This window comes from Pleuronectes platessa, chromosome 8 (genome assembly GCF_947347685.1).
Source record: "Pleuronectes platessa chromosome 8, fPlePla1.1, whole genome shotgun sequence".
Taxonomy (NCBI): domain Eukaryota; kingdom Metazoa; phylum Chordata; class Actinopteri; order Pleuronectiformes; family Pleuronectidae; genus Pleuronectes; species Pleuronectes platessa.
The window spans coordinates 14,733,522-14,757,362 of record NC_070633.1 but is presented as its reverse complement, the minus strand read 5'-3'; the positions used below and the strand labels follow the sequence as shown (position 1 = coordinate 14,757,362).

The 23,841-nt window shown below is 41.3% G+C and overlaps 5 protein-coding genes across 6 annotated transcripts; all 5 read left to right on the top strand.

The window, feature by feature from the left end:
* Positions 1 to 284: 284 nt before the first annotated feature.
* Positions 285 to 2,452, top strand: sowahab (sosondowah ankyrin repeat domain family member Ab). Its single transcript, XM_053428633.1, has one exon. The coding sequence runs from the start codon at positions 631 to 633 to the stop codon at positions 2,002 to 2,004; it is 1,374 nt and encodes a 457-aa protein (XP_053284608.1). The 5' UTR covers positions 285 to 630; the 3' UTR covers positions 2,005 to 2,452.
* Positions 2,453 to 6,326: 3,874 nt separating this feature from the next.
* gdf9 (growth differentiation factor 9) lies at positions 6,327 to 8,808 on the top strand. Its single transcript, XM_053429278.1, has 2 exons — positions 6,327 to 6,696; positions 7,847 to 8,808. The coding sequence occupies exons 1-2, from the start codon at positions 6,327 to 6,329 to the stop codon at positions 8,773 to 8,775; spliced, it is 1,299 nt and encodes a 432-aa protein (XP_053285253.1). The 3' UTR covers positions 8,776 to 8,808.
* A 1,144-nt stretch (positions 8,809 to 9,952) lies between these two features.
* Positions 9,953 to 12,014, top strand: LOC128445923 (cytochrome b-c1 complex subunit 8). Of its 2 annotated transcripts, none has more exons than XM_053428828.1 (3): positions 9,953 to 10,027; positions 11,128 to 11,294; positions 11,841 to 12,014. In XM_053428828.1, the coding sequence occupies exons 2-3, from the start codon at positions 11,141 to 11,143 to the stop codon at positions 11,933 to 11,935; spliced, it is 249 nt and encodes an 82-aa protein (XP_053284803.1). In that variant the 5' UTR covers positions 9,953 to 10,027; positions 11,128 to 11,140; the 3' UTR covers positions 11,936 to 12,014. The 2 variants fall into 2 exon arrangements, with proteins under 2 accessions (XP_053284803.1, XP_053284804.1); XM_053428829.1 differs by lacking the exon at positions 9,953 to 10,027 and adding an exon at positions 10,045 to 10,123.
* A 1,116-nt stretch (positions 12,015 to 13,130) lies between these two features.
* hspa4b (heat shock protein 4b) lies at positions 13,131 to 20,356 on the top strand. Its single transcript, XM_053428895.1, has 19 exons — positions 13,131 to 13,459; positions 14,076 to 14,133; positions 14,811 to 14,951; positions 15,420 to 15,542; positions 15,658 to 15,757; positions 15,899 to 16,032; positions 16,251 to 16,495; positions 16,614 to 16,690; positions 16,827 to 16,978; positions 17,158 to 17,264; positions 17,352 to 17,485; positions 17,636 to 17,820; positions 17,929 to 18,024; positions 18,298 to 18,453; positions 18,579 to 18,704; positions 18,818 to 18,925; positions 19,019 to 19,138; positions 19,241 to 19,402; positions 19,797 to 20,356. Exons 1-19 carry the CDS (start codon positions 13,353 to 13,355, stop codon positions 20,001 to 20,003), a joined length of 2,538 nt encoding a protein of 845 aa, XP_053284870.1. The 5' UTR covers positions 13,131 to 13,352; the 3' UTR covers positions 20,004 to 20,356.
* Positions 20,357 to 20,943: 587 nt separating this feature from the next.
* Positions 20,944 to 23,236, top strand: gnpda1 (glucosamine-6-phosphate deaminase 1). Its single transcript, XM_053428894.1, has 6 exons — positions 20,944 to 21,405; positions 21,808 to 21,909; positions 22,002 to 22,184; positions 22,304 to 22,488; positions 22,640 to 22,814; positions 22,955 to 23,236. The coding sequence occupies exons 1-6, from the start codon at positions 21,282 to 21,284 to the stop codon at positions 23,014 to 23,016; spliced, it is 831 nt and encodes a 276-aa protein (XP_053284869.1). The 5' UTR covers positions 20,944 to 21,281; the 3' UTR covers positions 23,017 to 23,236.
* Positions 23,237 to 23,841: the final 605 nt, after the last annotated feature.

Here is a 23,841-nt window from a genome sequence, read left to right as displayed (position 1 = left end):
AAAAGGAGTTTGCAAAATAAAATATGTTTAAAAAAAGGAATGAAATATAATCCTCACATTAGTCATCCTTAAATAGATGATCAAATATGCCTACCGTTTTATTACTTTATTCGATTTAATGAAACGCAAGGGTCTTCAAATAATCGTTTAACTGGTGCAAAAAGTCTGTGAAATTCGGGGCGATAATTGATTTATAAGTGCTGATGTCAGCAACTCGTTTCCCAAACATTTTCACCGACTTTCCCCGAGTTGCTCCGAGAATCTTCCCAGCCGGGAAGTTAATGTTCCGATTATCCTGACGCCCCATGAACGCACAATGGGAGAAGTTTGACAATCCTGCAACAACAGCGACACAGACAAGTTTCATCTCAAAACAGTTCAAGGTCACTCGAAGCAACTTTTACGAAGGCAGTCTCCAAGCAACGCGACTCTCATGGCAAAGGAACTTCTGAAGTGTTTGAGGGTCGTAATGAAAACCGGGTGAGAATGTGGAGGCGCCGGAAGCTGCAGCAGGTTGGTGGAGGACAGAGGAGCCGGAGGAGGAGGGGGAGCGGATAGAGAGGAGATTATCCCTCGGGCTTCATCTGAGCTGTCTGCCGCCGCTTGTCATATTTTCTTCCCCTGGACAAAATGGCTCTGACCCAGGAGTCCGTCCTGTCCTTTTTACTGGAGCACGGAGGGAAGGTGCCGAACTCGGAGCTGGTGAACAACTTCAGGAGCCAGATCAACTGCAGCGATCCCGCGGAAAAGCTGCACAATAGAGACCTGTTCAAGAGGCTGGTGAACAGCGTCGCTGTGGTCAGGCAGATCGACGAGGTAAAGTTTGTGGTCGTGAAGAAAAGGTACCAGGACTTTGTCAGAGAGCACGATGCATCGCCCGAAACGCCTCTGGACCTCAGTTTGTCCGGCTGCACATCTCCTCATCGAGCCGAAGCAGCCAGGATGATTTATACCGACATTGAAAACAACAACATAGAAAGCCCACTTAACACGTATTGCAATTATCATTATGGTGGTGATGGAAAGCATGTGCCTGCAGGGAGTGTGCGGCCGAGAATACCGTTATCCAGGAGTCGAAGCAGCGTCGACTCATCCACTGTCAAAGTTTTAAATATCTCCGGAGATCATGAGATCAGAGCAAGGAAATCTGGAGCTGTATTCGCTGTGATAGCAGTGAAATCCACTCAGAGAGACCCTGCACCAGCAGCACATGGATCACATTACCAAGTGCATGGGCATGAACCTCCAGGCAAAACAATCACTTCGGTAAAGGAGGCTTCTCCAGCATCAGTAACTCTACATTCTAACTTTCCAGCATGCAAGAAGGATGCTGTGAGGGGACATCAAGTCCAGAAAACCAGACAAACAGAGGACCTGCAGCCTCCAGGGTTTCCCCAGGCGAGGCCCCAAAACAAGACCACAAGACCACCAGAAGATGCTAAGGACACCGAGTCTGTGCCTCTGGAGCCATTAGCTCATGAGTGGTTGGTGAAGTGTGCCGCCGGACTGTGGGGGCAGATCCATGCTCTGCTGCTGAAGGACACACGGTTGGCACAGAAGAAAGACTTCATGTCAGGTTTCACAGCGCTACACTGGGCCGCCAAGGATGGCAACGGCGAGATGATACATAAGCTCATGAAGATCTCCAGAAAGAGAGGCACTTACATCAACGTCAACAGCAAATCACACGGAGGATACACTCCTCTACACATCGCAGCCATGCACGGCCACACTCAGGTGATGGTTCTGCTCGTGCAGAGGTGTGGAGCCAGTGTTAATGAGAGAGACAATGCCGGTAAGAAGGCCTTTGCCTACCTGGGTGAAGATGTGTCAGCTGAGGTCAGAGCACTTCTGGGAGGACTGCAGCCGGCTAAGTACAGGGAGAGGACAGAGGAAGACGACTACAGAGAGCACCCCAAAGGCCTCAACACTATAAGTAAACTGTTCCAGCCTCACATAGGGAGGAAACACAAGACTACAGCAAAGTTTGCTCACGACTGGTGACAGAGACATGGATCACATCAATCTGTAAGATGAACAATATCAAGATTGAAAAATTAATTTGTATATTCTGTAAATATAAAACAACCTAAAGCATTGCTAAGTTTATGGTTTGGATCAGTTTCTTTATTTTCAAATGTATAGTCTCTCAGTATTCATCACAAACTCTAGGTTTCCTTTACAGTATATCACTACTATTTATGACTTGCATTTATACTCTTTTTCTTTAAGTGAATTAACAATGATTTTTCACCAATTTAACTTATTTGAATAGCACAATCTGTAATAGTGACCCTGTACATATGCTCATTAACCAGGGTGTATTAAATCCTTCAATTCTTGATTTATGAAATCAGAGTTTAAGGAAATATTAGAAAAGACTTCACTTGGGAAACAGTTGCTGTCAGCGCAGTGTACAACAGGTCATACATTAATGATATTCTTAAAATCAGTTAAAGTTCCTTACAAAAAACTCTAGAGATAACACTTGATACTGAAGTAGAGAAATAGTGGTAGAATTTAATAAAATACAAACCTTTCTACTTCAGTAAAAGCAACAAGGCATGTGGGGCCGGTTGCGGGGAAGTAGTCAGGGTGGTGGAATGTCTCATTAATCAATTTCTTTGTGAACATGAGGTTGTAATAGATGAGATTCCTTTTCTAGGTCAACATGGGGCCCCTTCTCTGGATTGTTGAGGCAAAAAAGACCAGTAATAGTTATTATCAGTCACGGCCCTGAAAACATACTGATCATTTGTTTATATGTCCTTTGCAAAGTTCATGCTGGACAAAAAGTATTTGATCTGTGAAAAATAAAAAAAACGATGGAAGTGTACGATCATGTCTCCAGAGTTGTTCAGATAACTCAAAACTCCAGTTTTTGTTTTTTGACCAATTTTAAATAACAAAAAAAAATCTATTAAATTAAATGAATCCTGCGCAGGATGTGCGCGGTCCACATCTGCGCAGGATTAATTTAATTTTATCTTATTATTTTTTTTGTTATTTAAAATTTGTCAAAAAATGAAAAATGTAGTTTTGAGTTATCTGAACAACTCTGGGAAATGATCCTTTGACAGAATTCCTTTGAGTTAGTTTGTATCTCCTTCTTGTTGTGATGACACTTATCTTAATTTGCCAAAATGGCCACTTAATGCTAAATAGCAGGCTTCCTGTTGCGTTTTTCAAATTACACCTCATCAATATGAACACATTCCAGGTGTCTCGTGGGGGGGCACCATTGAGCCATTTTGCCACACCCATTAAAAATTCCTCCAGAATACTTTTTTCTGCAAATTTTTGTAAGAATATGAGCATGTTAAAGCCCTCTAAAAGCCAATTCATTTGCCTGAAATTTTTTTATAATAATCCTTACAATTTCAATAGTCTGTCAGTGCCTGTCATGGCTCGGGCTCTAATAACCTAAACATAGCTATTGATGAGCAAAGCATTCTCTGACATTAACACTTAACAACCACAGTTTACTGAAACTCAATTAAATGGTGAAAAACCTTACGCTTTTTCAAAAACGTGTAGTGTCAGTGCTATCCACATCTGACACAGAGCAAAACAATCACTGATGACATGAAAGCAGTTGAAGCACAATGAAGCAAAAAGCCAAACAGAACAAGAACAATGTGCTTTGTCTCGTTTTCTGGAAAAGAAGCTGCTTGCAACAACAAAGGTCGGCTGCACTCGTACTGTAGTGAACTGAAATGTGTTTTTATCCCACCCCATAAACCTTTCTTTATGCTGACGCAGATGATTATGAAAGGAAGTCTACCTCAGGAGTGTTTCCTTTATCTATCCTGTAAATGTTCCAAACATCAAAGTCTCTCCAACAATAGTGTGGTGTCGTCCAGATCTTGCATCATATCCTGTTTTTGCAAAATCCCAAGATGCACCCATTTCTAGTTCACCAAAAGCTGCTGTGAAACAGAACAACAAAGCGATTAGTACACCTTTTGTTATGTGCATGGTGTGGAACTGAGATACAGCCACAACTTAATCTAAAGTCCACCTCATGGTCTCTTAAACACACAGAGTATTTACTATCACCGAGTAGATCTCTTTTGGGTTATTTATTCATTCTGTGATAGCACTTTTAAAATAAAGCATTTCATATTTTAGATGAAGTTAGCTGATCGACAAGCCATTATTCTCCTTTTAGTTGCAGCTTACATTTAAACCCATTAGAGGGCAATGCATATTATCATCATTCCAATCCAAACTGTTTATTTCAATAGTTTTTTTATGTGTTTATTGATACTTAAGGAAGAGGTCGGAGGAACCATGATGGTAAATTAATCCATGTTCATATTTGTTAGGTTTAAGAGGAGTTTAGGAGAGATGATGTGGAACACAGGCTTTAAATGTAGCTTATTTATTAAATAGTAGAACTTCTACTGGAAATTGATTTTAATTTATAATATGAAAATGAAATATAATTGAAGTACAATTTGCTTTAAGTTATTTATTTTGGCAACAAATTTATGTTAAATCATATAATTTTTAAGCAAATAGCCAAACTGGAAACTGCAGCAGTGCGTTGCAAAACACCTCAGTACAGTACTGTGCCTCCTGCGGAAGATAATAAGGATATCCAGTGTACAATCAAATTTCAAGTTTGATTATTTAATATATTCCCAGCATTTTGTACCACACACCACGTCCAAAGGTGGGAATTATAAATAATAGGTGATGCAAAATGTAGCGTGTTCTTGCTGCCCTCTAGAGGCTAGTAGCGTTACAACAGCTTTTTCGTCTCATTTTCTTACAGAGTGAACATGACAAATTATTCCCTATCGAATTAAAGTATTTAATACCTGTTTAATATTAAACAAAACTATTAAACTGGTGGGAATTATTACAGTAGAACAAATTATATACTATGTATTTAGCTGGCAGATTTTGCTAAATTACTGCTCTGGTGAAACGCTAGCTATAGACCCTGTTAACTTTACATGTCAAATTAGCATAACTGTCTTAACCTGACCTAACATTGAGCAGGCTTACTTACTCAAAAAGAGCCTCATTACTTCTTTGCTACATTACCTATTCTTGTATCCAATAGTGTGTGGCCACTGGCCAGTAAGTCTTTTATTTTTGAAGTTCATGTACATAATACTGTTAATTAAAATGTTAAAAGTGTTGTCTGTGTTTACTTACATTTTCCCTCTTTTTGCGATCTTATTGTGACTACAGCAGGATATTTATTATATTCTCCCTAGATTAGGCCCATACTTAATGTCACTGAAGTTATATTACCGTTGCTATAAGGGGGAGATAGCAAATTATTACCTTTAATTCACCTTTGTAGCTTTGCCTTTCTAAATGTTAACTCCAACAGTTGCCACAAAACGTCCCTTCCAACTTGTTGGATATATACTTTTCTTAAAATACAATTTGCCACTTGATATACAAAGTCATTCTCATCTGTAACAGAGGTTTGGAGGAATGGCATCCAGTGATGAGAAGCCAGTTAGTCTCATTTATGAACTTGTATGTGAAAAAGATTCTAAGGAGAAACTGTGCAGTAAATTATGCAACTTTTTTTAAATGTGTACTTAAATTCTAGTAGTTGTATCAATCCTATAGAGGCTGCAATAAATATATTATCTTCCTACATTACCCATACTCAATTTGCTAGCAATCTATTTTCCCCTTCTCGCTATAAGTTAACTCCAAAAGTTGTCACAAAACCTCTTTTACAACATGGATATATTATTAGCCAGAAAGTGTTTTCTATTAAGGAGGCTGATATGCACAATACATTGAATTTAAGATGTTCATGAAAGAAAGCCAAACTACAAACTTTTTTTTACTTATTATTATTTAGTATTCAAGGTATAGTCTGAACAGATGTGTTTTTAGTTTGCGACAGAAGATGTATGGCCTTTGTGCTGTCCTGGTGTCATTGGGGAGCTCGTTTCACCATTTAGGAGCCCGGACAGCAAAGAGTCGTGATTTTGTTGAGATGGTCTCACCTGCACCGGAAGTCTGGAGGATTTACATCCAGCGAGGAGAAGCCAGTACGTCTTTAAAGTTTGAATCCCACATGGATAAAACCATTGTTTCATCACGTTAAAAGATGATTTTATACTGGAAAGAAAACCTGCGCTAGTTGACGTAGCTCTCAGTGAAATGGTGACTTTACTCTTTGAATCTGTGTCGTTGTGATAAAGCAGGAAATGTATTTTCATATTTTGACCTGATTGCAGACACCTGCGCGTGTGGACCAGCGGCGCCACGTGCTCGGTGTTGTTGACCTCGAGCTGTAGGGCGGAGAGACGCTCTCGGATTCTTCGCAGGTTTCCTTGTTTATGATGGAGAAACCAATGCTAATGTCGGCCGCCCTTTTCTTTCTCCACACGGTTGTCCCCCTGCTGCTTCTCACCTCCAGCTGCCCGCTGCTCGGGTCCTCTGTGGCCGCCTCCCGTGCTGCACTTCGCCGCCCTGGTGAGCTGAGCTTCCCGTACAGCAGCATCTTCTCCCCGCTGCTCAAAGCCCTGTCAGAGCACGGGGGACCCAGCTGGAGCCGGGGCCTCAGGAAGAAGACGAGGCCCGAGCACCGGTACATGAAATATCTGACCGAGGTTTACAAGCCGTCCTCCAGGGAGCAGAGGAGTCTGGACGGGAGCACAACCTACAACACGGTGCGAATGATCAAGCCCCAAGATGAATGTCTTGCACGAAGTAATAAAGGTGAGGAAGTCAAACACACAGAGCAAAGGATTCCTCAGATCTCTTCAATAAAATGATGTGATATCTAGAAAATGAAAGGAAAAAAACAAGTTGTAGTGGGCAGAGGATGAGTTGGAAACTATTCCAGGGGCTCCAGACCAGCGTTTCCATAAGAAGCCTCGGATCCATTGTGCTTGGAATGGCTCAATGTATGTTTCATAGGGAAATTCCCCATTTAATATCTCGGCCCTGACTCCTGCGTTTGCCACTAATATTTTTTCACTTGGATTTGGGGCCCTGGGTTTGAATTACGCCTGGGTGACATGGCCCCAAAAATGATCAGTTGATATTGATAATTATCACAGTAAATGTCACATTAATATTGTAAGTTGAAAGACTGAATCTTGCTCCTTAATGACCTAGTTTTAAACTCTTCATTATGCGCAGAGAATGATTAACGCTTGATAAACAAATCTGACATTGATCTACTTTGTGTGATAAGTCCTAACTGTGCACAATGACATTAGCAATATATGGATATGTATTGGACATTTGTTGTATTGTTATTCATGAAAATCATATTGTGATCATTTGCATTGTTTTATTGTCCAGCCCTTACTTGCGTAATCATTTAGAATTTATAGTGTGCTCATAGAAAATAAAATTGTGTATATGGTGTAATATCCACAAATTTGACTGACGAGGTATAATTATTTTGGCATAGGATTTGTGGTTGTGCTTTGCATAATGAGGCTATTATGTGCGGCCTAGTTTGTCGCACAAAATTAGCAAATGTGTGTGTTGGTTAAAACATTATTCTGGATCCACCTCCCGGTATATGGATACCAACCAACATTTAGTTTGTTCTTCCCTGACCCATACTGCACCCTTCTAACAAGTTTAATTGTAATCTTGCTTATTACGAACCAACCACCAAAAACATATTTATGGTTTTGGAGTTTAGCCAACCATTCCTAGGACTTCCTTGGATCATGTCACAAGCATAAAACATCCACTCAGCTGTTTCTACATTTACCTGGTAAAACTACCATGCATATGCTTTAAATGTTAGAGAAATAACACTATTCAACTGAAAACCTAGTCTCAAGCTACGAGTGGCATACTGCACGATGGTAATTTGTCATTTTTTGTTCCCCTCCAGAGAGTTGTATGCAGGATCTTTCCTACAGTCTTGATCAAGTAAGAACAAAAGAACAGCTTCTCAAGTCGGCTCTGCTGTACAATTTTGACCATGACGGCCTAGCACACATAAACTCTGTTTGCTACCTGAGTGTCAAGGAGCAGGAGCATTCAAACCATTGTCTGCTGTGTCCCGTAATCCACCATCCTGTCAACTTCACAACCGACGCTGACAGGAGGAGCAGGAAGGACTGGGCGGAAGTTGACATCACCTCATTTGTCCAGCCTCTCTTAAATTTTCAGAAGAAGAACATACACCTGCTCATCAACGTTACCTGTCCGGAGGAACAAAGAGTCAGGGCCGATGGGAGTAAAGGTCCACTGGAGTTCAGCCTGAGGCCCCCTCCTCTGCTTCTTTATCTCCATGACACCAGCAAAACCAAGCAACAGAAGTCACTGGTCGATGCCAAAGCCAGTGTAAAGCCAAGCACTGCAGCGAACAAGTTTCATAAGCAGATGGTGCTCAAATCAGAACAAAGGTTTGGGCGTAAAAGGAGATGGAAGAGACAATGTCTGAAGAGCAAAGACGGTGATAAAACCCTGCCTGAGCTGCTCCCGATCTCTGTATTCCCAACAAGTCACTGTGCCTTGTATGACTTTAGGGTGCGATTCAGCCAACTCAAACTGGACAGCTGGATTGTTTTTCCTCCAAAGTACAACCCCAGATACTGCAGAGGTGTCTGCCCGAGGAACATGGGCTTCATCTACGGCTCACCAATCCATACCATGGTGCAAACCATCATCTATGAGGAGCTAGACCCCTCTGTGCCCCGGCCCTCGTGTATTCCCTCCCGCTACAGCCCGCTGAGTGTCATGATGTTTGAGAAGGACGGATCCTACGTCTACAAGGAGCTTGAAGACATGGTTGCTACCAGGTGCACGTGTCGCTAGGCTGACACACGACCAGACAGGCCTTCCAACAGTCGTCACCACTACCTCAGAGTGTCAGATATTCTGACCAGGCTCAGTGATTTCAGGAATTTATACAATTGTTGTGCATGATCTAGAGCAGGTGTGTTTACTTAAACGAGAAGTATTTTATCCTTGTGAAAAATGTGGAAAACGTGACATTTAATCCCTTTTTGTTAAGGTGTGACAAGAGAGGCTACACATGCATCCTCTTGTTCACCTCGCGGTTTGGTAATGAGTCCGACACACTCGAAGAAAATGTGTGTATGATTATTTTTTTGTTAACTTATTTTGGGTGGGTGGTCTTTCATTATTCTTTAATTTATCACAGTTGCCATGTTTTAAGTAGCCCTGTTGTGGATATAAGATGAAACTGCAGTTACAAACCCTTATTCAAACCTTTTACATATCGTTTTATTCCTGGGGGCTACAGACATCTGTCTTCATAATGTCCAGAATGAAGTTGTCAAGGTTTCAGTGTGTATTTATTACTTCTGGTTACTGAGTGACTGCATACATATGAATTGACTGCATTCATCTATACTGGTTGAATGTGACTAAATGCATGTCGTGTCTATTTATACAAATTGAATGAATTCACTGTGTCTGTGTTCAGTTTAAGGAAATTCAAAACTGAAATGAAATATGTTGACATATTCTCTGAAAAGATGGAAAATAAAAAAATTTGCAGGCATAGATTCAGTTCATTTTTATTTGTCTAGCACCCAATCACAACATACATTGTCTCAAGGAACTTACATAGTAAGGTTGAGACCTTGCATTGTGTCTGCGTACAGCCGCCGGAATTACTCAAACCTCACAGGGGAAATTCAGAGTAAGGAAACCAGAGAAGGATTTTGACTCTTGCATTGGAGTGCTTGCTCTTTACTCCAGGTCTTGAGTCCACATGTTACACATAAGGCTACACAGGCCCTCCACTTTCAACTCAGATGGCATTCAGTGAAGAGCATCCCTACACAAAGGCCCAATAGTCCATTCCAAAATTTCCACTGTTTTCCCTGCAATTCATTGATCCTGATTAAAAACAATGTCACTTTCTGTTTGTTTTTTTTACACAAATGTGAATAATCCTTTCGAGGGCCCTGACATAGAAGTAAGTCGCCTGACCAAACTCCGCGCCGACAGGTGGCGCTAATGTCCCTGGACAACCAGTGCTTGGATAAAAAGGAAGGACACAGGGTCGTCATTAGGAAACATAACTAGGAAGCACACGGTAAGTTTCAATGTCACTGCTGCAAATGCGACGCGTTCACTCGCTTTTAGCACCTAATGGAGTGCAATCTGTTTACTTAAGTGTGTGAGCAGTGAGGTGTGTTTTTTATTTTTCCGACCACGTTCTTGTAGCTGGCAGGGAAACGATTCAAAGGCCTGTTTGTACTTTGGCAGCTAACAGCTAGCTTTGGTAGATAGCTGTTAATGCTAACACCAGCGGCTAACAAGCTTTTATCAGGTCGTTATTTCACAATCAGCTCACTCTGTGTTTTTACCTAAACGATTATCATCTGAAAAGTTTATTAGCTACGTTATACGGGTTTGTCACAACCTATAATTTAAGCACAAAGCGAATTTATTCACAGTTTATATCTGGTATTCAAACTAACTACATATTTAATACAAGAGATTAAGTAACTATTCCAGCCATGGCATTGCTTTGCATCAGATTGTTAGTTAATTGTTGCGTTTGGTTCAGTTTGGCCAGTTCATGTGTGAAAGTGATCCATATCAATATTGTTAAAGGAAATTATGGAAAAGTCTGCAAAGCCAGATTCTGTTACTTTTACAAATATAAAATGCAGTGTTGTAATGTTTCTGATGTGTAATAAGACGTATGAGTGTATATATATATATATATGTACACTTATTTGAGCTGCATCTCAGATTTATTTGTGATATATATATATGATCCTTTTCTGCCTTATATTTGTTACAGTGTTTCACCTAATGCTAGGCCCAGTGGAACAAACTAAATTGCTGAATCTGCTAAATACCAAGGGCAAATAAAAATCCTCTGATCATGGAGTGAAATCCAGTTCCAGATCCAGTAGATCTCTTTCCAGTGGGGAAGTTACACAAACAACCTTGAAAGTTTTATTGCTATAGGTGTTTGGTCAAACTGTTTTCATATAGATCTGACTAACAGTGAACTCCATTTATATTGGTTCAGTTCTTTTGTGGCCCATTCAGTTTGTCTGGAAATAGGTTGTATTTATTGAACACAATAAATTCAGGTTGGTTACAATGGTTTTTACTAAGAATTCCTGTCTAGAGTGTATTTCTGATTGTGTAAATTTCTGATTGTGTTTTTTCTATCAGCTCACTGGTGATCATGGGCCGCCACTTTGGAGACTTGGCCAAGATCAGGCATGTAATCACATACAGCCTGTCCCCATTTGAACAGAAGGCTTTCCCCAACTACTTCTCCAAGGGAATCCCCAATGTGTGGAGACGGACCACAACATCTTTCTTCAAAGTTGGACCCCGTGAGTCTTTGCCATTGTATCCAACTCAACAGCCAGGTCTTGACGTGCCTGGGTTTGAGTTTCACTGTTCCCTTATCGTCGCTGACGCCGTTTTTTCGATACGACCTCCAAAAATGTCAGAGTATTGGCTATAGAGTTTGCCTTTCACACATGCACAGCAGGAGGTTCTCTGCACAGACGTGTTCATAACAACAAATCCTCTGCATTATTCAGGCGGGAGGTGGAGTAACATTCCAAAAATTCTATACTATGTTTTTAAAGTGAAGTCACCTATGCATATACATGCATGGGATCAACAAGACTATTTTGAAGTGTGACAGTATTTCAGAGTGTTCTTACATAACAGTGCAGTAAATGTGTTTGCTTATTTTCTCATGTATAAATGAAAGACTTACTTCTCTCTGTGTTACTCACATCTTAGTGTACAGTCAAGCAAGAAGAGCTTGAATTCAATTTAGACTTTATAATAATTATAATCTTTTAGATATGGTACCTTTTGTGTTAAGACTTTTGTGCTAAGTTGCTTTGTGATTTCCCTTTTTGCAGCGATGATCCTCATGTACCTGACATACACCTGGGGCAACAGTGTCCATTCGCAGGGCAAGAGGAAGATTGCTGCCGACTATGAGAATGATGAATAAACACCTTCCGCCTCCTGAAAGCTGCCATCTGTTGTTCATTCAAACTCTATGTAACCAATAAAATATTTATCTGAAATCAGTTTTGATTGGTTTCATTCAGTCATCCCTTCTTGATTGGACAGATGTTCCTTTAATGTCGGCGTCAAATCAATGCTACAGTTTTAAGTAATTACACCAGTCCTTCACTGTCTCCAATTGGAATAATTACTGCTTCCCTATGTTTTACATTTTTAAAAGTGGGGGATATGTGTGTGTGGAACAAAACAAGAAAACTAAGATGTCACTTTGGGATGTGGGAAGATGTGATGGGTATTTTATTGATGTCTGAAGATTGTCAGTCATGATTGGATCTTGAACTGTAAAAGCCTAGCCCCAAATCCAATGGCCTTTGATTCAAATTTTCTCTATTTTTCTGACATGTTAAATACTAAGGGAAATATGTGTGCACATAATGATAATTGTGTTGTGTTAATGGTGAGACAGTTGTCATAAGATAACATCCCACACCGGGGAATTCACTTGTTAGAGCAGCAGAATGAGGTGGTCGAGAGAATTTAAAAAAGGCAAAATACAAAATATGTATGTAAAATACACCTGTGGAATATTTTTGAACAGAAATGCACTTTAATTAAAGTGCAGAAGTATGAGAATGTAAAATATTTGTACTGTTTAAGAGATTTTGACGTTTCCATATATGCATATTAGACTGTAAATGAGTACATAAGCAGGTAGGGTCTTAAAAAAGGGTAAAAAATGATTATATATATAGCTATAAATTCACTAAAATAATAAAAGTATACTGTAAACAAATATATATTGGTATAAATACGTAGGTAACAAAATATGAATAGAAAAAGTATATATATTAATGGATGAAAAATCATGACAAGATGCGTACATAATATACTATAATACGATGACACTGTGAAACTAAATGGGTCAAATGCTACATTTTCAAATACTGCAAGTCACGATGAATAATTGTGACATGAGAAAACAGTGCAGCATTCACTGTGCATCTGCTGTTATACAGTGGTATTGGTTGCTTATGGTGCAGGATGAACATGGAGCTGAATAGGGCCTGAGACCGGAGCTGCACCTCCGCATCTCCTGATGCCTCTGCACTGACAGTCTCTGGCCTGTGGGGGACGCACCGTGGTCGGGCGCAGCGTCTCCGCGGTGCGACGCTATTGGTCAGCGGCGCAGACAGCAGATTCCAGAACGCTCTCGAGCATTGAGCCGGTGAACGTACCGCATGCTGCCGCTCACTTACATGGACCAAGAACAAGGGTGTATCATTGTCCGCTGACCGAGCCCCACCGTCGCCGCTGCCGTCACTTTTGTTTTGTTTTCTCCCCCGAGCCGCCTTTCTCCTCGTTCTCACCGCTGCCCTGCGCTGGTCAGTTAGCCGCTGAAGATGTCAGTCGTCGGGTTTGACGTCGGCTATATGAGCTGCTATGTAGCGGTAGCCAGAGCCGGAGGGATTGAAACAGTCGCCAATGAATACAGCGACCGAAGCACACCGTAAGTACCACCGCGCCCACCACCGCGTACCGCTCGTGTTGTGTCATTAGCGCCGATAGCGAGCATAGAAAAAACAATGGAACCACTTTTCTTCCTCTTGAGCCAAGCTAACGCGGCTAACTATCCGGCTAGTTAGCGTGCTAACGGATTTCACAACAGGAAACGGCATATGACTGGCTAAAGCTAGCTATAGCCGAGGGGGAAACCATTGTGAGCAGGGAAGGAACCGTGGATCCACATCTCCTGCTTGAATGATCCTCATGGTGTCTTACTAAAGGTTCACCGTCGAGCTCACATACAAGTTGTGATAACCGAGCTCCAGGTCAGGTGGTGAGTTTCACTGCGCTTCAGGCACGAGTGAGCGCATATGATGGAAGGAGGCCGGAACCAGGCTGTCAGAACGGCTCCTGCAGCCGATTGTAACCAATCGTCTTAATCCTCAGTCCTCAGAAACACCCTTTATTGGTATTTAATGTAGAGCCAATAATCACAAACACGAGTTCAATGATAACATGAAATCATCCATGTGAATTACTGTTTTATTATTGATGACATCCGCCCTATTTGAAAAACTGCTTCAGAAGAAATGACTGAATTGTGTTCTCTCTGCTTTCAGAGCATGTGTTTCCTTTGGACCTCGGAATCGCTCCGTCGGTGCAGCTGCAAAAAGCCAGGTGTGTTTTGCAGATTTACAGCTAACATCAAATTCAGCACCATCACAGAACACGTTTCCATGTCCTGAAAGCATCACTTAGCTGTGGGATACAGCTGGATGACATGGCCGAATTACATCAGGAAGATTGATAATTATCAGGACAGATGTTACATTATCTATTTTAAGTAGCATATGAATAAAGATTAAGAGTAAGACACAATTGTAGTGGGCGTAGGATGACATGATCTGCTCCTTGGGCCTTAGTCCTGCATTTAACTCAAAATCCTCCTATTCATTATGGATGGAATGGCTGATGCAGTCCAGTGTATATTTCATAGGAAAAGTCATCATTTTATATGAGAAAAGGACTCCTGCATTTACAGCTAACAATTTGACTATGATTGGAATTGGGGGGGTGGGGTTTTTGCTCCTGAATTAGGTTTGTGCCTTTTAAACTCTTCTTTACGGTTTAGGAATGACTAACCCCTCACAAATAGCAAATAAGAGATTCAACTTTTAAGCCAATTATTTATTATACTTCCTCACCATAATTGCACAATGCATTACCATTGTATCAATATATATTGAATCTTTGTTATAAGCTATTGATGAAAAATATATTGCAATAATTATTGCCCCGCCCTAGTTTGCATGTTTTCTAATGGAAAAGCTGTCTGCCTTTTTTTTGTGGAACAGGTCGTCACAAACTGCAAGAACACAGTCCAGGGCTTCAAGAGGTTTCATGGCAGAGCGTTTTCAGACCCGTATGTGCAGCGCGTCAAAAACAACCTGGTCTATGATATTGCACCAATGCCCACAGGGACAGCTGGCATTAAGGTAAGAGAAGAATAAAGAAGATTCACAGTTAAATTGATGTGTAAGGATTGTTAATAATGCACAGACTGCTCTCATTACAGCCCAGACTCGTTTAATATAATGCTTAATTTTAAAATGTAGTAATTATTTTTTATTAAAATGGCCATGTAATTATCACCCTGCCTTGGATTCTATTTCCTGACAATATTGATGCTTTTACATTCTTATTCCATCACTGAATCTTAATACCATGAGAAGATGTTGTGAAGACAAATGAAAATATAAACCGAACCCATTGATGTAATTTTTTAGAAAGATTATCAACATGCTGTTGAATATTTCCCATGATTATGAATGAACATTTGAGTTGGATTGACCTCATGGTCTTCTTATCATTCAGCCACTTTCTGTAAAACAGGTAATTTCTAGCCACATTGTGGTTGTGTTCATCAGCAATGTAACATTCTTCTCTTGTCTGTTCATTTCCAGGTGATGTACATGGAGGAGGAGAAGGTGTTCAGCATTGAACAGGTCACCGCCATGCTGTTGACCAAGCTGAAGGAGACGGCAGAGCATGCCCTGAAGAAGCCTGTGGCCGACTGCGTTGTCTCTGTAAGTCTTTACATGCCACTGAACAGTTTCTCATTCTGTCCTTGACCCATTTGGGTTTGCAGGGCCTTAAAAGTGAACAGATTATCCATTTCAAATGCTGCTCTGTTGTTACCAGGTTCCCTGCTACTACACCGATGCTGAGAGGAGATCAGTCGTAGATGCTGCTCAGATTGCTGGACTCAACTGCCTGAGGCTCATGAATGAGACAACTGCAGGTCTGTACTAGGATGTTTTTTGGGTAGGGCCTGGGCAAGGATGTGCATGTTTTTGATTGTTGTTCTAACTGTGGCTGCTGCTATCTGCTTCCATCCAAGCACTTGTACTCTTCATTAATAATTTAACAACTTTCCTTCCAGTTGCATTAGCGTATGGGATCTATAAACAAGATCTTCCTGCTCCTGAGGAGAAGCCAAGAAATGTGGTGTTTGTGGACCTGGGCCATTCTGGATACCAGACATCAGTGTGTGCCTTCAATAAGGGCAAACTCAAGGTGTGTTATGTGTCTGTGTGTTAATCAACATACTGTACATTCTTTTACACCGATGTTTAAAACCGCCCCATTTCTTAATGCTGAAGAAGGTGAAAATAATAAGACATTCCAGGATCTTCCCAATGATCCAAATCTGCAGAAACTTTCTTTATCAATCTATGAAAGCATTTATGTCATGACTCTTAACTCTCTTTTGGCCTCTTGTCCACGTCTCTCAGGTCCTTGCTACCGCCTGTGACCCGGAGCTGGGAGGCAAGGACTTCGATGAAGTGCTGGTCAAGCATTTCTGTGAGGAATTTGGCAAGAAGTACAAGCTTGATGTCAAGACAAAGCCCAGGGCTCTGGTCAGGCTCTACCAGGAGTGCGAAAAACTGAAAAAACTGATGAGTGCCAACTCCTCAGACCTGCCGCTTAACATCGAGTGCTTCATGAATGACATTGATGTCACCGGAAAGCTGAACAGGTAGGCCAACAAGAAATGTTAAAATTTTTGTGATGCATTGTTTCTACATATCATTATTCTCTTACTTTGAAGTTCACTTCAATTGTTTAAGCAATATCAACATTTTCTCTTGCACAAGGGTTCAGTTTGAAGAGATGTCTGCTGATATCTTCGCCCGAGTAGAGCTTCCACTGCAGAACCTTCTGGAGCATGCCAGTGAGTAATCTTTATTTACTTCAATTTATTTCCCTCGCACCCCTTTCCCAATTACCTCGGTTTACAGAATAATGAATATGATAATAATGTATGTGAATAATCATTAATTTTTTAAAAAATGTTTTTGCTCCATAAGAACTGAAAAAGGACGACATCTATGCAGTTGAGATAGTGGGTGGAGCTTCCAGGATCCCAGCTCTCAAAGAGAGAATCAGCAAATTCTTTGGGAAGGAGTTGAGCACCACGCTGAATGCTGACGAAGCTGTGGCCAGAGGATGTGCCCTGCAGGTACATCCCACTTTTGTTTTCAAAGCTGGTCTCCACCCTTCCTATCACTGACAGTCACATGTCCTCTACCAGCACGTGGCTTGAATAAACAATGATGTTAAAAGGATGTTTTGGACTTCCGGAGTTGCATCTTTTCTTTCAATGCTGCTCTCACTGAAATACTGGTTGTGTCCCCTCAGTGTGCAATACTCTCACCTGCCTTCAAAGTGCGCGAGTTCTCCATCACAGACATCGTTCCCTATCCCGTCTCCTTGAAGTGGCATTCCGCTGCAGAGGAAGGTTTGAGGTGAGGAACTTGATGGAATGGTTGTTTTTTGTCTCTGATTTTAACTATGTAATAGAATAATAAGTTTGCCATGTTCGTTTGTTGCAGTGATTGCGAGGTATTTCCCAAGAACCATGCAGCACCTTTCTCCAAAGTGTTGACCTTCTATCGGAGAGAGCCTTTCTCTTTGGAGGCCTACTACAACTGCTCTAATGAGCTGCCCTACCCTGACCCCACTATTGGTAAACAAATAGAGCACCCTTAATTATTTCTGACCAAAAAGGAGCAGAAGTACTCCAAACCACTCATTGTATAAGCATTGCATATACAACATCAGCTTATTATAAGTTTGTTTTTGGTAACACTTTTTGTTTTTTCTCTCTGTCTTCCAGGTCAGTTTTTGATCCAGAAGGTTGTCCCACAAGCATCTGGGGAGAGCTCCAAGGTGAAGGTTAAGGTGCGAGTGAACATCCATGGCATCTTTAGTGTGTCCAGCGCCTCCCTGGTTGAAGTGCTGAAGTCTGATGAGACAGAGGAACCCATGGAAACAGAACAGGCCAATGAGAAAGAGGGAGAGGTACTTCAACCAAATATGTGCCTGTTTTTTTAGAATCATAAATCAACCTTAAGCACACCAGATTGGTATATGTGCTACTATTTATGCATTTTATTTTTTACTCTACAGAGCAAGATGCAGACTGATCAGGAGGAGCAGCAGGGTACGGGAGATGGTCAGAAAGAAACAGAGGAGAAGGCACCACGTGAGAATGAAGAGATGGAGGTACGGTGCTCAATTGTTGTTTAAAACAAACACCATTTTATAAGGTTGTTTATAAAGGGGAATCAGCCCACAATAAACTTTATCTTTCAGAAGCTAAATAATGTTCATCCTCGTAAACAAACAAAAAACTTTTTCACAAAGCAGCCGAGTTTAATGCAAACTGCATGTAATGAATGACAATACAGATGTTCTAATAAACGTGTATCTTGTTGGATGTCTGTATTCTTTCTGAGTGGTGTTTTACATGCCGGTGCCTTTTGCCTCATCTTTCAGACCACCCCAGAGGAGAACAAAGGCGAGAAGAAGACTGACCAGCCCCCACAAGCCAAAAAGCCCAAAGTCAAAACAAAAGTTCTGGACCTTCCGATTGAAAACAGTCCACAGTGGCAGCTAGCAGAGGACATGCTGAATCTTTTTGTAGAAAATGAGGTAACTTAACTTTCAGCTGTTGCATTACTTCCACATTACTAAATCAACCCATCAAGTTGTCATCTCTTACTTCATCGATTTTAAAGAGTTTGTTAGTTACTCTCCCTATTGCTGGTGTTCCTCAGGGTAAGATGATCATGCAGGACAAGCTGGAGAAGGAGAGGAATGACGCCAAGAATTACGTGGAAGAGTACGTGTACGACATGAGGGACAAACTCCACGGGAAGCTGGAGAAGTTTGTCTGTGATTCTGTAAGTGAAAAATCCCGTCTGACTCATTGTAAAGAAAGAAATGGGATCAAAGTTACCACCTTATAGTCACTGTTTAATGTTACATGTTTTTTAATTCTTTTTCTTTTTCGTAGGACCGGGATGCTCTGTCATTAAAGCTGGAGGACACTGAGACCTGGCTGTATGAAGATGGAGAGGATCAATCCAAACAGGTGTACATTGACAAACTGGCAGAGTTAAAGGTAATGATACTTTAGTAATTCATTTTTCTCCAGCCACTGATGGATCTGTATATTGATCCTTTTTACCTGACGTGTGTATTGTGTTCTGTGTAGAAACTAGGCCAGCCCATCTGGGAGAGGTTTACTGAGGCTGAAGAGAGACCTAAAGCTTTTGACGAGCTGGGAAAACAAATCCAGCAATACATGAAATTTGTTGAAGCTTACAAAATAAAGGTACATCCTATCAAATTCCTTTTTATCTCTATGTCATTTATATATAGACATCAATACAAAGAACAGTAATTATGCCTGTGGTAACCCTCCGTTGATTTCCAGGAGGAGCAGTATGACCATTTAGATGAGGCAGATGTCACCAAAGTGGACAAAATCACCAATGACGCAATGATCTGGATGAACAGCGCCATGAACCAGCAAAACAAACAGAGCTTGACACTGGATCCCTCTGTCAAAGTTACAGACATTAAAGCGAAAACCAAGGTGAGATACTGTTTATGAGACGATCATAGGAGAGAGGTGATTGGTGGGGACTCAAATCCAAAATAATAAGTTAAACCCAAGAATTCACATTGAAGGAAATATAGGTTTTGAAAATTCATATTTTGCTATTAATGGTTACATCAAGTTAACACACAAAGTTGCCAAACGTTATATCATTTATTGCTGTTATGTACCTTCATGCACATGTTCAAGAATTTATGTTTTCATCGCATATGTAAACTTTGTGAAGCCTAGTCATCTATATGGCAGTGAATTCAATGTCTTCTTATTGCAATTATTTATTTGGGTTGGGTTTGATCTGCCACGCAACAATATATCTTTTTTTACAATGCCATTATTTCATATAATTCATGTGTTTTGTGTAATTCCATAGGAGCTTTTCTTGGCTTGTAACCCCACTGTGTGCAAGCCCAAACCCAAGGTGGAGCTTCCCAAGGAAGACACGCCGGCCGAGCAGAACGGGCCCGTCAACGGACAGGAGAAACCCCAGGAAGAAGGTGCAGACAAGGGAACGGGCGAGAACACAGGCAACCCCAGCTCAGAAACGACAGAAAACAAGCCTGACATGGACCTTGATTAAAGTAAAGCCTGCCGCCTCCCTGAAGCAAAGCTGAACGGGAGCTTGTTGCTTCAGATTGAGACGCAGCCTGGGTTTATAATCAGAGCAGGTGAGGTTATTTTCGGGGGGGTAACTGCACACCACAGTCAAAAGTAGGCAGGGTGATTAGCACACTGAGCCCAGCTCCTGGTGGTATCTGTCTGATGACACAGCATGCCCTCTCCCTTTCTGGATGACATAAATCAAAAGCCAGCCGCAATAAGCCTGTTTGACGATGAGCGCTGTACACATGATGGTATTTATTTCTGTTGTGTGCCCTGTAAGTGTTCTGGTCTGTGTCACAATAACAGTTTTAATAAAGTTATTGAAAATCATTTGCACTGACTTTGTTTCCTTGGTCCAATATACCTACGGTTCCACACTGGTACTGCTGCTGTAATGTTTCTGTGAATCTGCAGGGTCTTCAACAGAAATGTAAGGTCCCCTATTGGACATATAGTATGTGTGCTGGGGTTCCAAACGAGTAAAGGGACAAGTACTAGAAAAGCAATTTCTCAATGTGAAATTTTAACAACCAAATTAGTTTTTTGGCTTGAGTTTGATTGATGCCAAGGTTAGCTCTGGCCCTGCTAACGTTGATAAGTCTCATTGAATCACGCATCCAAATATAGTTAATATGTTATACTCTTTGTGACATTATATAAGGTAAGGAAGCTGCGTCCCTGACGTCAGTGCCGAGAAAACGTTCACTTATACAGTCAAATCCATAATAAACTCGCGAGCAACCATTATTTGTCTTGCCTTCTTGAAACTCCCCTGACTATAAACATAGAGGTGTCGTGTTTTCAACCCGGTGGATAGCTCCCTACGGAGGTGAGCGCTAAAGAAACCCACGAAGCTAACCACACGTAGCTTCCAAACAAACGGAAGTCAGACGTCACCTCCGCGATGAGACGCTGTTCGCATCCGACTGCAGGAATCACATGATCCCGTCCGTGTGCAGTCTGATCCGAGGACAAGCTGCAGACGCTGCGAGGCACAGCTGGATGTTACGTATCGGTCCTCTGTGTCTTTTTTTATGACGACAATCACACGACAATCAAAAGTTTCGGGTCACACGGTGCAGTTTCGCGAACAGCCTCTTTACCAGCGATGCCGTTTTATTGTTGCAGGAGAGTTTGTTAGATGAGTCTAAAGTCTGCTTGAGGTGTGTTTCTGACCTCGCTTACTTTGAAGGCTGAGCTCTTCCAGACAAGCAGAGCGCTCCGCTGTTCTATCCTCCTTCTTGTCTGCAGGACGATGAAGCTGATCATCCTCAATGACTACGACCAGGCAAGCGAGTGGGCTGCAAAGTACATCAGAAACAAGATTGTACACTTCAGCCCTGGCCCGGACAGATACTTCACCCTGGGGCTCCCCACAGGTAAGCAGGAGCCGGTCTCCCACCACCATACAGCTGTCCCCATATACAATGTTTTATATGTGGTGCTGGAGATACTGTAGACTTTGTGTGTTGAAAACTCATCTTATACACTACCCCTCCAAAGAATCTGATGATTCAGCATCATGAGCTGAAAAAGGTTTCAGGCCTGTACTTTCAATTTAAAATATACTCATTTTCTATTATAAAGTTACAGCATTGTTATTCTTTTCTCAAATGAAAAGTAAAGCACTTGTATTCTTGCAGAAAGGAAAAACATTGATGCTCAGATCAGTGAGAACTGCGTGATTGTTGGGGGGGGGGGGGGGGGGGGGGGGTGAATGCACTTTGTTAGCTTTCACCTTCTTCTATGCAATTGTAACCTTTTTTTGTTATTTCCATCAGGAAGCACGCCTTTGGGTTGCTACAAGAAGCTGATTGAGTTCTACAAGAATGGAGAAGTGTCATTCCAGTATGTTAAGACTTTCAACATGGACGAATACGTAGGTAAGGCATGGCCATCCTCTCGCCTCACACTAAATGGCTACACATCGAGGATTTCGTGAAAGCATATCAAACTGTCGTATCATCTTGTACAGGACTTCCCAGAGATCATCCCGAGAGCTACCACTCCTTCATGTGGAATAACTTCTTCAAGCACATAGACATAAAAGCAGAGAACACGCACATCCTGGATGGCAACGCTGCCGACCTGCAAGTAGAGTGTGAGGCCTTCGAGAGAAAGATAACAGCTGCCGGGGGGATCGAGCTCTTTGTTGGAGGTCAGGAGGTCACAGTGCAGATGAATATGCCGTAAACAGCCATATAGTTCTGGTATCCAGGGATTAGTCCCTTTTGAAGCTACAGTAAATCTGAAATTGCTCTGGCCGTCCTGTCTTAGGTATTGGCCCCGATGGCCACATCGCCTTTAATGAGCCTGGATCAAGCTTGGTTTCCAGGACCAGGGTGAAGACTCTGGCAAAGGACACTATCATAGCTAACGCCAGATTCTTCGATGGGGATCTCTCAAAGGTGCCCACCATGGCTCTGACTGTGGGAGTGGGCACGGTCATGGACGCAAAAGAGGTCAGAGGTCTAATGCAACATGTGTCTGCAAAGTATCACATTGAATTTTACATCAGTACTTTGATTTAAGCGGCTCAAGGGTGCGTCTCATGTTGTGCATGCTCAGCCACAGAGGTCCCAGGTCACATATAGAATTTTTGTCTTTTCTCAGGTCATGATTCTCATCACTGGAGCACACAAGGCATTTGCTTTATACAAGGCCATAGAGGATGGCGTGAATCACATGTGGACAGTGTCTGCATTCCAGCAGCACCCGCAGACAGTTTTTGTATGTGACGAAGATGCCACCCTGGAGCTGAGGGTCAAAACTGTAAAGTACTTCAAAGGTGAGGGCAAAATCGCATTAAGACATAATGCTTAATTTCTGTTGTACTACATTGCAAACTGTGTTGGACTGAGGAAAAAACACATTGCGCAACATTGACAAGAATCCTAGAAAACATGCCGAGTCTTATTCTTTCCACAGGGATGATGTATGTGCACAATAAACTTGTGGAGCCACCTTCCCAGGACGGAAAAAAGAACTGATCGAAAGAGATTTCAGACTTTATGTACTCATCAGGCATTCAAAAAAAAAAATCAACACCTAATGATTCATTTATCTTCTGATGGAGACACATTGGTGGACGTGGAAGCAGGGCTTGGAATCGTCCACAAATACTAATCTGTGTAGAAATGATCAGGTTTATAAGTAATCAGGTGATTTTTCATACATTTGTTCTTTGTAATAAAGTGCGTTTGATTTTGACATCTTGGATGTGTTTGGATTAGTGTCTTATGTGTGCGAGCCTTTTTTTCTCCTGCCACATGACAACACGGAACAACTCGTGTTGCCTTTAGGTTCTCCTTGTAATCTTGTAATTCGAACTGGGAGCTGTAAATATTGCAACTGGTTTCATTGGGTGAAATGAAGGAGCACAGATTCCTTGTTGACAATGATACTATATATGATATATATGAAGTACTTTTACTCAAGTACTGCAGTTTCATGGCACTTCTACTATACTATATGATAAGATTATTTTTGTTATTTATTATTTGCTCTAACAGTCAGAGGCAAATGTTATTTATGGCTCATCATCATTTGCAGGTAGATAATAAGATGAAGATCAGTTTTTAATATAATGCATTATATGCATCATCTGTATGATCAATTACCTATCGATTCCAATTGTATAAAAGTTTCTATTTTGATTAACTGCAAAATATGAAAACTGCCCATAATATCAGAATACAGCAATGCAATTTATACTATAACATCACTATAGAAGTCGCCTAATCATTTGCAGTTAAATAATAAGATAATGATCAGTTTGTGATATATAATGCTTTGTTAATCAATCTATTATCTAT

Coding starts and splice junctions, on each gene's coding strand:
- sowahab (XM_053428633.1), top strand. CDS start 631: ATGGCTCTGACCCAGGAGTCCGTCCTGTCCTTTTTACTGGAGCACGGA.
- gdf9 (XM_053429278.1), top strand. CDS start 6,327: ATGGAGAAACCAATGCTAATGTCGGCCGCCCTTTTCTTTCTCCACACG. Junction 6,697..7,846: donor AGATGAATGTCTTGCACGAA/GTAATAAAGGTG, acceptor GTTCCCCTCCAG/AGAGTTGTATGCAGGATCTT.
- LOC128445923 (XM_053428828.1), top strand. CDS start 11,141: ATGGGCCGCCACTTTGGAGACTTGGCCAAGATCAGGCATGTAATCACA. Junction 11,295..11,840: donor TTTCTTCAAAGTTGGACCCC/GTGAGTCTTTGC, acceptor CCCTTTTTGCAG/CGATGATCCTCATGTACCTG.
- hspa4b (XM_053428895.1), top strand. CDS start 13,353: ATGTCAGTCGTCGGGTTTGACGTCGGCTATATGAGCTGCTATGTAGCG. Junction 18,454..18,578: donor ATCTTTTTGTAGAAAATGAG/GTAACTTAACTT, acceptor GGTGTTCCTCAG/GGTAAGATGATCATGCAGGA. Junction 19,139..19,240: donor TTGAAGCTTACAAAATAAAG/GTACATCCTATC, acceptor GTTGATTTCCAG/GAGGAGCAGTATGACCATTT.
- gnpda1 (XM_053428894.1), top strand. CDS start 21,282: ATGAAGCTGATCATCCTCAATGACTACGACCAGGCAAGCGAGTGGGCT. Junction 21,406..21,807: donor CACCCTGGGGCTCCCCACAG/GTAAGCAGGAGC, acceptor TATTTCCATCAG/GAAGCACGCCTTTGGGTTGC. Junction 22,489..22,639: donor CGGTCATGGACGCAAAAGAG/GTCAGAGGTCTA, acceptor GTCTTTTCTCAG/GTCATGATTCTCATCACTGG.